The sequence below is a fragment of the Pavona decussata genome, unplaced genomic scaffold (assembly GCF_977016875.1).
Source record: "Pavona decussata unplaced genomic scaffold, jaPavDecu1.1 SCAFFOLD_195, whole genome shotgun sequence".
In the NCBI taxonomy this organism is placed as follows: domain Eukaryota; kingdom Metazoa; phylum Cnidaria; class Anthozoa; order Scleractinia; family Agariciidae; genus Pavona; species Pavona decussata.
Genome location: NW_028145604.1, coordinates 1,172,501 through 1,184,690, shown reverse-complemented (window position 1 = coordinate 1,184,690; position 12,190 = coordinate 1,172,501). Strand labels below are relative to the sequence as shown.

General features: G+C 38.6%; 2 protein-coding genes and 2 non-coding genes across 4 annotated transcripts in view; 1 reads left to right on the top strand and 3 right to left on the bottom strand.

Annotated features, from left to right (window-relative positions):
• The first annotated feature begins 223 nt into the window (after nt 1-223).
• LOC146461633 (melanopsin-like) lies at nt 224-2,734 on the top strand. Its single transcript, XM_085086618.1, has one exon. It carries the CDS (start codon nt 732-734, stop codon nt 1,785-1,787), a length of 1,056 nt encoding a protein of 351 aa, XP_084942744.1. The 5' UTR covers nt 224-731; the 3' UTR covers nt 1,788-2,734.
• Nucleotides 2,735-3,458: 724 nt separating this feature from the next.
• LOC146461630 (WD repeat-containing protein 75-like) overlaps nt 3,459-12,190 on the bottom strand; it is a 22,611-nt gene continuing 13,879 nt past the window's right edge. Inside the window, exons 16-26 of the mRNA XM_085086645.1 lie at nt 11,925-12,034; nt 11,688-11,764; nt 10,091-10,182; nt 8,902-9,000; nt 7,955-8,121; nt 7,682-7,741; nt 6,463-6,532; nt 6,268-6,341; nt 5,109-5,206; nt 4,984-5,027; nt 3,459-4,087 (exon numbers count right to left, since the gene is read on the bottom strand). Of these exons, the coding sequence (XP_084942771.1) occupies nt 3,915-4,087; nt 4,984-5,027; nt 5,109-5,206; nt 6,268-6,341; nt 6,463-6,532; nt 7,682-7,741; nt 7,955-8,121; nt 8,902-9,000; nt 10,091-10,182; nt 11,688-11,764; nt 11,925-12,034 (1,064 nt within the window). The 3' untranslated portion in view covers nt 3,459-3,914. The remainder of the gene's footprint in view (nt 4,088-4,983; nt 5,028-5,108; nt 5,207-6,267; nt 6,342-6,462; nt 6,533-7,681; nt 7,742-7,954; nt 8,122-8,901; nt 9,001-10,090; nt 10,183-11,687; nt 11,765-11,924; nt 12,035-12,190) is intronic.
• Nucleotides 7,319-7,455, bottom strand: LOC146461632 (small nucleolar RNA SNORA16B/SNORA16A family). Its single transcript, XR_014857375.1, has one exon. It is a non-coding gene; the product is annotated as a small nucleolar RNA SNORA16B/SNORA16A family (small nucleolar RNA).
• Nucleotides 10,716-10,853, bottom strand: LOC146461631 (small nucleolar RNA SNORA16B/SNORA16A family). The gene has a single exon (XR_014857374.1). It is a non-coding gene; the product is annotated as a small nucleolar RNA SNORA16B/SNORA16A family (small nucleolar RNA).

The following is a 12,190-nucleotide window of genomic DNA, read 5'->3' as shown; positions in this document are numbered from 1 at the left end:
GAGGGCCTGGGATATAGCCGTGCGGGAACTATAAGCAACGTTGCTCCATTAGCAAGTGAAGCAGCATGCAAATTTTTAGGTTATTACCTAGCACGGCTATTGAAATTTTTTAAAAAAAATCGCGAATGTCAACTTTGTCCCGAGAACAATATCAGCTGTCTATCAAACAGTTTCTAGATAAATAACCTTAAGTAAAAAATTGTTGAAACAGCTGCTTTTGCGAAATTACGTATGCTCAAATAGAGGGTTAATTAAAAAGATCGCTCTTTATGCGTCCTTCATAAAATTGATATCCAAACAGCAACGTTTTTGTGACGAAGCTGACCATGATTAATATCGCATTCGCTTGCGTCATTTGCACTCCATTTACATCGAATTTTGTCTATTAGGTTGATATTCCCTGCCATTAATACTGACAAATTGAAAAGGCTGATGAAAGAGTGAGTGGGCAATCCTTCGAAAGCTTTTTAAACGAACAGGTTTTGACGGCTGTGGAGCCAACATACTAAAACGGCTTCTCAGGAAATTTCGGCCGTGCGCGCGAATAAGGACATCGAAGAAAGCTGTTCCTTTAACTCAGAAGGCTGACAGGTTAAGTGCCTTCTCCACGGTTAACGGAATTATAACGGTAAAAAGAACATATTGAACGGATTTTACATCGCTTTGCGGAAACTCTGACTAGATATTAATAGGAGGCGAAGAGCACACGAATTCTGTCTCGTGGATATACCATGTTTATTAACTCGAGCGAATGGAAAGCGACAAGAGACTTGCAGCAAAGACCAAGTTATCTTGTGGCTATTGAAACAATTGTTCTGGGATTTATTTTTCTCGTTTCGACGACTGGAAATACGTTTTCGTGTTTCATCATGTACACAAGCTCTCGTCTGCGAACTTGGCACAATCTACTGCTTCTAAACGTGATCTTCGTCGATTTGCTAGCAACGACTCTCTGCGTGCCGTTCGCTTTTGTTGTTCTGTTAACAGGAAGATGGATTGGAGGGGAAGCTCTCTGTTCCGTTGTCGCTTACGCTTCATGTCTGCTCCTAACAGTTTCAATAATAACTCTTGCAACAATAAGTATCAGCCGGTATTTTCTAATAACGAATCTTTTAAGATACATGACCATTTTCAAGAAGAAAAATATTGCGTGGATGTTGTTCGCCATTTGGGTTTTCGCTACCAAGTGCACGTTTCCGCCGTTCGTGGGTTGGGGCGATTTCATCTTCCTCCCGGGCAACGCAATGTGTTTTATATACTTCCAATCTAGTTTGTCCTACGCCGCAGTTTTTACCCTTTTGGTCATCGGCCTCCCTGTTGCGGTCATAATTGCTTCCTTTGTGAAAGTGCGGCAGGTCATCAAAATAAACAAGCGAACTAAACCCTTCTCGCTGTCAACGCCGTCCATCGCGTCGGAAGAAATCCACTCTGCCAGGACTCTCTTTTCAGTTGTTATAATGGTGCTTCTTTGCTGGTTTCCTATGTTATTAATATTTCTACTCGCCACTGTCGGAATGGAACTACCGAGGCAAGCTGCTTTGTTAGCGACCTACTCGATTTTTTTACCTTGTGCGCTAAAACCTGTCATTTACTTTTACATGAAAAAGCAATTTCGCGCGGGGCTTTTTGAGTTACTGAGAAAAGTTGTTCCCGTTAAAAAGCGAAAGCGTAGAAACAGAGTTTCACACGACACAAATGGAAATGGAGTTGGTATAAAGAGACAAAACAAGATTACAGGTGGCCTTAAGCAGGAAGCTATCGAATTAGAGATGACTGGTAAAATTTAAGGAACTAAAGTTTGTAGTTTACAGCAAAGGCGCATTCGCTTCGTTCTGCTTAGCGGCTTCAAACAAAGCGCCTTTTACGAAAACATATAGCGAAAAAGCCTGAATACGAAGGAGGCAAGTTGAATTTTCTATGAACGATAAAACTGTCGGAAAACTACACAATGAGAACTTAAGACACTTATGAGTGACCGAATAATTTTATCAACCTAAAATCAACAGATGGGTAACACATATAGCTAAATTAAAGGCAAATTTGAAGGCTGTTTAAATTAAATCCCGGCAAACAAAGAGCAAATGAAAAAAGATATATTTTTGTTTAAGGTGGGTACAAACATATGTTAATTATTTCTTCTGAGCGAAAACGTAAGAGCCGCAGGCCGTGTTTAGCTTATCGGGGCAATATAATGCGCGAAATTTATGAGAATAAAAGTCATTTATTTAAAGCTAGCAGTTTTTAAATGAATATGTCGTAACAAACACTCTGGTTATTCGCAACAGACGTAAACAGCACAATGAACCAATCAGAATTCGAAGCAAATACCTGTAACCGGCACCAAGCGCGGGAAAACGTTTACGAGCGAGGCACGATTGGTTTTGGTTTTGTTTGTCATTGGTTGAGAAAGTGGCGCGAGTTTTGCCAACCAATCACAGAGCGTAGTAAAGCAAAACCAAAGGGAACGCAAAATTACTTTAGACACTCCATTGAAAACCGCTCTAACAGAGCAGAGCGGATGAGATGTGAGCTATAAAACACGTCAAAGCTCCCTTGTGGGCGCGCATTGCTCTCGTCCTAACATAAAAATAGGAAGGGAAGAGTGTGAAAAGCTAATATTAATTAAAAAAAATACACAGGTGCATTTGGATAGGAAGGAACATTAATAAAAGGGCAACAAATAAACTTTGGCTCAGGAAGTGGCAAAGTCAAAAACGGAATGAATAAAATATTGCAAAGGAAATTTACTTTAAAAAAGTATGAGCCATACTTAAAAGGAAGATTATTTTTACGACATTCTAATGCTAATGATTATTGAAAAAAAAAAAAAGGTGTTTTCAAAAAGAGACTGTTAAATACTCCCTCCCACACCCCCTGGCCATGATTATTGTAGTATGGTTTCGTTTGCACAAGGTGTAGGCTTTTTGCCATCAACAAGGTTTCTGAATATGATAAAAAAAGTTTGAAACACCATCTCAGTAGATGGGATATAATGGGTATCGGAAGGTTTATTTAAAAAATTTTGCGGATAGCCTGACCAAACCACTATTTTTTTTTTCATGTAAAAATGTACGAGGCTTTGAACGGAGCGGAACGACAACAGCGACAACGAGAACCTCACAATTACTTTCGATTTTATATGCAAAAACAATCGCTCTGCAAGTACGTTGTGCATTTTGGTACATTTCTTTGCCGTCCTCTGAAAAACGACAACGTGAAATGACCAAATTTTTAAACTCGCTTTCTTCACGGAAGAGAAAGCGAGCACATGAGCACAAGTGAATTTTTAATTTTCTTTCATGGCCTCAACACCGTTGCAAGCAATACGCTACCTGGATAGTTCGGCCACATTGTACAAGTTAATCAAATAATAGTTCAAATACCGTGAATTTGTATTTTCAAGTGAAAAGTTCGTTAACGCTGCCTCCGTAGCTACCACCAACGAAACACCAAGAAAATAAAAGATGTTATAGTTTATTTACAAAACGTTTTACACTAATTTGGAATGCGCGTATATTGACAGTGATATAAAATGTTAATCCTCATCTCGTTTCATCTGACGCACGAAGATTCAATAACTTTAAATAAATGATAACTTGTATCAATTTATAAACTAACTTTGCCAATCTTCTATCTTTTACCTGACAAGTTTAATTCGAATGTTTTTCAGTCTCTTTCAGCCTTAGTTACTTGACAACCACGCAAAACCAAACTACAGTTCACCATCAAAATATTCATGAAGAATTACCGTATTACTTTAATCACAGAGCCAAGCTTCGTACCGCGCAGTCTTAATTTCCCAACTGAAAGTTTCGCTCTGCAAGTTGTAGAATTGTCATCATCATCACGTGTTCACAGTCTACCATCGGCTCCCTTCCATCTTTGCTGTCCTAATCTTGTGTTTCATGTTCGTATCACTTGAAGTAATCTTTAAGCCAGCTAAAATTCACACTGTCTAAATAAGAATTGTCTGTATCGTTAAGCTGTTGTCTCTTAGTTGCAGTACTGTCAAGTCTCTCTAACACTCCTTCGGTTGCGCGAACTGTTTCTGAATCACTGTCATCTTCATCCACATCCATCGCTTCGTCTGAAAAACAATTGAATGTATTTGCAATTTCAATCTTTAATATGAATATATGAAACATATATTTTAACTGCGGGTGACAGATTAAATAGAAGAAACATCCTCGCAGTTATTTACACAGCTTAAGTAGTTGCGAAAAGAAAGCCTAAAAAAAAAAAAAAAAAATTCAGGCTTGAATGGGATTTCAACCCATGACCTCTGCTATACCGCTGCAGTGCTCTACCAACCGAGCTATCAGGCCAACTGGGAGCTGGTCATATTCTTTTCGCAACTGCTTAAGTTGTACAAATAACTGCCAGGGTCTTTCTTCTACTTAATCTGTCAGCTGCAGTTCAAATATATGTTTCATATATTTACATTCATTTATTCACCCTTCACGGGTATATTACAAACTCACAATATTACCAGCTCCCAGTTGGCTTGATAGCTCAGTTGGTAGAACACTGCACCGGTATCGCAGAGGTCATGGGTTCGAATTCTGTTCAAGCCTGAATTTTTTGCAGGCTTTCTTTTCGCAACTGCTTAAGTTGCGTAGTAACTGCGAGGATCTTTCTTCTATTTGATCTGTCACCCGCAGTTCAAATATATGTTTCATATATTCATAATCATTTATTCATCATTCACGGGTATATTACGAACTCAATATGACCAGCTCCCAGTTGGGTAAGGTCTTTCTTCTATTTAATTTCAATCTTCAGAAGCCACAAGTTAAAAAAACATCGCTTTCCTTCACAAACACACACGCTGAGGACATAAAGTGGCTTGCCTATCAATCTACATGTTTTAGGAAGGCTCCTAGACGTTCGACATCTACAATTGCTATTGAGTTGCATTGCTGTGGCATCAAAGCTAACTAACAAAATAAAAATAAAAAATAAAAAAAAAATAATACAACATACCTTCGCTTTCACTTGCTTCGTCATCATCATCATCTTGCTCTTCCCTAAGTAAGGTTTAAGCAAATATATTAACAATCTCCCGAAATAGTTTCTGCAAAAAACAGTTCACTAATCGCGTAACCTACCTTTGTGAGGAGGTATGCTTGCTGACCAGAAATGATTGGAGAAATGACGAACATAGAGACGTAACAGAGGGAAGCACATGTGATGGCGTCTGTATCATCTGCAAAGCGAATGCCTGCAAGTAAGCTCAGTATTGGCTACTAAGGTTTATGGTCTATTCCCTAAAATAGTGTGACCTAGCGAGCGAGAAATCACTAGCGTGACACTTGACAGATTAGCAGAAAATTACGTGACCAAGCACGACAAAATCATGGGCGCTTTCCATTCGACCAAAAATTCCGGAATGAAATTTCGAGTATTCCATGTGACGAATGGAACAGTATTTTCCGGTTGGTTTGAACCAAGCCGTCCCAGTCCATCACGTACCAATTTTCGTGCGAAAATACCAAATAAACAGGGGAATCAAAAAATGGCGGACTCTTTGTCTATTTTACTTGCTTTAGAGTTGCTCGACGACTATGAAGTTGAAATAAACGAAGAATTGGACGAGGACGACGACATAACGCTGTTCAGTGTGGGTAGCTCCTACATGCGTAGAAATTTAAACCGAGTCCGCGACTACTTAGAGGGCACGATACCTCTCTATCACATTAATTTAAGACATTGCGCGTAGCTTGTATGCATTTTCACACTACTTACGAAAGTTCGCCGTGGCTCCGGTGCAAAAGTGGTGCAGAAGAACATTCAAGTCATCTGTCGCATAATAACAAGCGGAACACTGATATTGAGCAGAAGAATTGGAAGCCATGTTGAGTTCGATTTCCGGGCTCTGAGAAACTGGGCGCGAGCAGGAATGGTCGAATGGAACGGAATTTTCCGGTTATTCCGATTTTCCGGAATTTTAGGCCAACCTCGCGAGGTACACCCAAAATTTCGGAATGAAATTCCGGAAAATGTCTGTTCCATTCACTCCTAAACCCGGAATTTCCGGAATTTTTGGTCGAATGGAAAGCGCCCCATGTAACTAGCGTGAAAGAATCACCCAAACAGCGTTACCTAGCACGACAAAATTAGCCAAGAGAGAGAAAGTTGAAAGCTACTAAATTCTGTCACATGGCACGACTGGCGTGACAGAAAAAAAACCTTACTTAAAATAGCGTGACAACAAGCGTGACCCCCAGTGTCATAATATGCCTAAAATAGCAACATCTACAATTGCACCTGTTTCACAACAGCAATCGATGGAGTTCCTTTGACGCCTTTTCCACCGCGATTCAAAGATGTAGATTCATCCTCTGAAACAGAAGGAGATTTTAAAAGATCCAGGCAACAGAGCGAAGTGTTAAAGTAAGAAAGAATAAAAATAAAGCTACGTAAAGTTTAGTTTTGCAAAAGACAGATTTCTCTTGAACTTACTACTTGGACCAGCTTGTCCAAAAATCTTTAAGAACTCGGATTGTTGATCAGACGGGCCAGCCACTGACACCTACAACAAAGCAATTGAGTGGGAACATGGTAAAACGTTTTTAGCAAGTAATAACCACAAAACAAAACAAAAAAGAAACTAAGCACTACAGTCAAACCTCTCGTGAGCGACCACCCAGAATGTCAAGCCTAGATAGTCGCTTGCGAGAGGTCAGACCACAAGGGGTCTAAATTTTGAACTCATTAGCATAAGGTGACTGCAGAGGTTTAGTAGCCACAATAAATATACCTAATACGGCGAAAGGGACAAGTCTATTTCGAGACACCCGGTACCTCCGATTGTGACATTCATGTCCTCTTGAACTATCCAAGAATGTACATGTGATGTTACAAAGGCAAATTGTCCAACTCCTGACAGGGGATAGATAATCATATGAGGACTTTTGTCGAGTATGTGACAAGTGGTCGCTTACGGCAGGTTAAAAACGAAAGAAAATTACAAACTGTCATCTCTAAAAGTGGTCGCAGTCGCCTACGAGAAGTGGTCGCTTATGAGAGGTTCCAACTATAGTGATTTGGCTGGGGAAAATTCGGTATTTTCGAAAAGTGGTAGCTCAAGAAAGGTGGTCGCTTACAAGAGGTGGTCGCAAGGGGAGGTTCGACTGTATCAATGTCATTTGGGTGATTTCTTTTATCAATGTTCTATAAATTTAATTTGTAATTTCTTCTATTTTTCTTATTTCCAAGTATTGTAAAATGCCGTGAACTGTTAGGATATGTTGCGCTTTATAAGTATTTGCTCATTATTATTACTGAGAATTAAGGTTAGGGAGTTTAATTTCTGGTTACGTGTTATTTTCCTGGGTAATGCTCAAGTGGTACAGAAATAATTCCACTAAGCGACCATATGGAAAATGTTTTTCTAGGCACCTGTTTGACTCAAAACAGTACTAAAAACTGCTGTGAGCTTCGATAGGGCCACAATATTCAAATATGAAAAGGTCAGATATTACAGCAGAATCTCCGTAGAACCTGAAACTGGTCAATCCAAGTCGTGTTCCCTTGTCGAGGAAATGAAGTAAATTTATCAAACTGTACTACTGGGTTGATCATCTTTCCCTTCATTTCATCGTTTTTCAGCCAGGTTCAGCCTGCCTTCAGTGAGAAGGTGATAAAACTGTTCTTGACAAGACACAAAACTCACATTCACCTGTGTTGCAGAGTTGTTCTCTTCGCTTGTTGGTTCCCCACAATCCAGAGTAAAAAGCTCCTATCGACAACAAGACAACAGTTTAACGCATATTTTGCCAATTTTGAACAGGTTACTTTTCATTGCCAGTGTGGTTTTTGCTCCCAGCCCAAAGTAATCACATCCGTTCAACTACTGAAGAACAATTTAGAGCGCATCTCAACAATTTTATCGACAAACCTCGAAACAAAAACATGACTTTGCATCATTACATGTACAACAAAACCAACAAACCTGCTTCTGAGTTAAGAAGTAAAGTTTAGACATTTTAATCTTTTCGTCATGTGTTCCACTGCACACCACGCTTGCAGGATCAAAACCTGCACACATGATGTCCGTCTTCTTAGATACACACGGCTGCACGGCCACAGGACGAGGACAAGCTGGGTCGAAAATGTATACTGAAAGAAATGTGTATTTTCTCTCTCACAAAACGGTGTTAAGATTGAGTCAGTGCAGTGTGGCTGAACGAACGCATGCACGCACGCACGCACGCACGCACGCACGAACGAATGAATGCGTAAGAGCTTGACCATTCAAGGGAAAGCTATCGAGCTGTACTATATACTGTGTCAATATTTAGAGGAAATCGTCACGTGTTTTCATTCAAATAAAAGCTGTTGACCAGTACTTTCTTGTTGTACTGTTTATTACAGTGTAAACGTTAGGTTGGTCAGAATGTGAAATGTAAAAGCTACTCAGCAGTACTTTCCTGTGGTGCTGTTTTTATGCTGTACAAGGTGGCTCAAGCTTTCTAGTCAGTAGATCAAATTGTTAAGTTTCATCATTCAAATGACAGCTACTGAGCAATACTTTCCTGTGGTGCTGTTTATTATGCTATACAAGGTGGCTCATGCTTTCTAGTCAGCAAATCAGATTGTTAAGTTTCACCATTCAAATGAAAGCTCTTGAGCAGTACTTTCCTGTGATGCTGTTTATTATGTTGAACAAGGGAGTTTCTGGTTAAACGGGTCGATTCTAACTTTTGAGTATGTGGATGAAATCGCAGAGTGCCAACATTCAGATGAAAGCTTCTGAAAGGACTTTCCTATGGTGCTGTTATTTTTTGTATTAAATGTGGGTACCTTTTGAAAGTTCACTTGCATCAAAGAAATGAACGAGCACTCAGTAGTATTATCAAATCACAAATGTCGAACAACATAACTTGACATGTAACTTACAGTGTGATTTCTTTCTATTAAACGCAACAAAGGCGCAAAACAGATTTGACTGTGGATCAGTGGCCAGGCATGACACTGGGGCTTCCACGCTCCACCAAACTAAAAAGCAAAATGAACAGCAAACGGTTAAATTGAAGGATAGACAGTACTGCACTTTTGTTTACAAATAAACGCTCAGCTCATGGTGTTTGAGTAAAAGGTAGAACCAAGGAGCCCACACGGCCAAAGAAGAGAAGCCGAGAAGTCAGGAGCCCAACATGTGAAGTGTTAGGTGCTTCTGCAAACAATGTGATATCCAGAGCATTTTCTTGGGCGCCCCAGGCTACTTGGCTTCTGTTAGGCAACAGCTTTGAACATAAACTTTGCACAATGACTTGGGCAGTTGGGCAACACATTTTTGAAACACTGCACGGTGTGACATGTTTACTGGAATGTATCTCACAATTCCATGATACAAAGTTTTTAGTCATTCCGAGAGTAGCTAAACAAAGCATTGCCTGGTGTTACACTGCCTAGCTGTTCTTCATCTAGAGATGTAGAGGCCTTGAAAGTGGTCACACATCACAACAGTGACAAGACCTCAGTCACGTAACATCATGGGTAACGTCAAAGTTGCAATATCAAATAGGTGGAGTCTAATTGCAAAAATTAGCAGTGCCAAGGTTTGGGTTAGCTGCTGCCTTCTTATTTTGCCTCCGTTCCAATCGTATGGAACTAAGGCAAAATTAGAAGGATTTGTATGGAGTAATTGGAGAATAATGTTGCTTCTATCTCATCCCCAAATTGCAAATATTAATAAGACGCTGATATTTGGCAAGTAGGCATTTTTCATTGTGGAGACCTTAATGCTAAACGTCTAGAACTGAGGTAAATTTAGAAGGAATTGGTATGGAGTCATCGGAGCACAATGTTGCTAATATCTCATCCCCAAATTGCAATAAGATGCTGATTTTTGGTGAGTAGGCATTTTACATCATGCTCTTTCTATACATGTACATCTTAATAAATCCCATAATTTCCAAAATTTATATCATGATGTCATGCTTTAGTAATCAATGTAGAGTGCTCCCAGCCAATCAAAATGCAGCTAGTGAACCAAATGTAAAATAATGATACCTACTATTATTAATTTCATCTATGCACAAAAATCAATAACCTTAACTTTCAAGATGACTTTCATTTGACTGACCTGAACAAGACAGAAGATTCCACACAGTAAGGTACTGGTTAGTGATGGAGATTAAATATTGTGAAGAACTGTTGGTGCCAAACTTGATTCTCCTGATCATGAAATGAAATCAAAAATACAAGATCAGTGGAGGAGGAAAAATTAAATAACTTAAATGTGAGTGAAACAAGCAAACTCTAAACTACCAGCCAACGTAACAACTGCACTTCACATTGCTGTCAGTTACAATAATAATTAGTATAAATCTACTAGCGTTCTATCACTATTGGCTATGCTACTCACTAGTGAGTAGAGTGAGTAGCACGTGGCATGACCTATTTATATCATTGTTCAATAAAAACGTGAACCTGTGTTGTTGCTAAGTTTTGAACAACTAGTAGATTTATGCAAAAACAATTAGATTATATGCTGCCGATTTCTATGCATGATAGATTAATGCAATAGAAATGTTAAGCTCATAATCTAATTGTCAATTATTGTGACAGTAATCAGTGGTCTCCAAAACAGAAACAGACTAAAAGAATAGAATCCCCTAATAAAAATCATTGAATGTGTCCTCTTGAACTTAAACTCTGTTTCCAGAAACACCTACTTGAGTAACAAATTTTTTATTGACATTAGAAGAAGCTGTTATTTTCCTGGGTAATGCTAAAAGTGGTACAGAAAGAATTCCACTAAGCGACCATATGGAAAATGTTTTTCTTGGCACCTGTTTGACTCAAAACAGTATTGACAACTGCTGTGAGCTTCGATAGGGCCACAGTAATATCAACAATATAACTGCTGTAACGAATAACTAGACCAACAAAGCAGTTGTATGCTAGATTCCAGTTATCAAAAGCACTGGCATGAAAATAGCTCTAATAGAAACTAACTTCCCTTTGGATTTTCACAGATTTACTACTATCATTCTACCTTAAGTTCTTGATTTCTTGAACAACAGCTTATTTTGCAACTCCCAAATGGTATTTTAAATGTTTCTCTAAATAATATAGTGCTTCTGTTGAAAGACTATTGAGTGAAAGTTGGCCCATAAAAATTTCATGTTCTTCAAACAAAATAATATGAGCCCGAAAAGTGAAGCTTTGAGCCTATTTATATTGTAGTTTTTAAGAACCTCTGATTTCCAAGGGAAAACTATCAGTGAGACTGATAGTCCACACAAAGAAACAGTCTAATGTTTTTCTGCCTTAATACTAAATTTTCTTCCGCCAAGAAAGTTTTAAGTGAAACCCAAATTTATGCTCAGCAATTTGATCTATTGGGTGTAAGGTTGAAATAAACAAGACAAAGTAACAAACAAGATACATGTCATGTAAACAAAACAAATGCATGTTGTTTATTTTACAGATGAGTTCTATCCATTTCGACATTATCTTTTGCTGGATGAACCCTATTGTCTGATCACATCACATGATCAATTTAAACCAATCAGGCTCAGGAAAAATATTGCAAACTATGATTTATAGTAGTTTAGTAGCAGCTATCTTGAGCTTTTACTTCCTAATGTTTTTTTGTTTTTCATGAACATGAAGGAGAAGAAGTCTAATGCATGTCCCGGTGAACAATGTAAAATTACAAAGAGATAGCAACTTACTTCACTTCATCATCCGGGTAAGGTAAAGTCAGAGTTTTTCTAAGTTCATTTGTCTCAGGACTCCATAAAGTAATAGTCTACAACAGAAAAACAACAACAAATATGTTAGATTACAGAGGTTAAACAATAACACCATTCTCTCAAATTTGGTGAACAGAAACATAGTTTGTATTTATTAATTTTTGGAACCTTAGAAAGTTAACAGCAGATTCAACAAGTTTTGCAAACAAATCGCACCTGGTCGTAAGCAACAGCTAAAAGAGAACCATCCTGAGAGAATGCTGCATCTTGGCAAGGTTCGTCGCCATAGTAACCAACAGATCGGCAAGACCAAGAATACTTCTCACCTGGATGAATGGAAAATATGTTACAAATTACAAAATCAGCCTCTACATTTATACATGGCTAGATTTTCTCAAGTTTAAGTAATTTTGTCATAAAAGGGTTTTCAATTGAGTGTCTAAAGTAATTTCAAACTGTTTGCTTTGGTATTGATTTACTAC

Excerpts from the sequence above, each read along its gene's own strand:
- LOC146461633 (XM_085086618.1), top strand. The coding sequence starts at position 732 with ATGTTTATTAACTCGAGCGAATGGAAAGCGACAAGAGACTTGCAGCAA.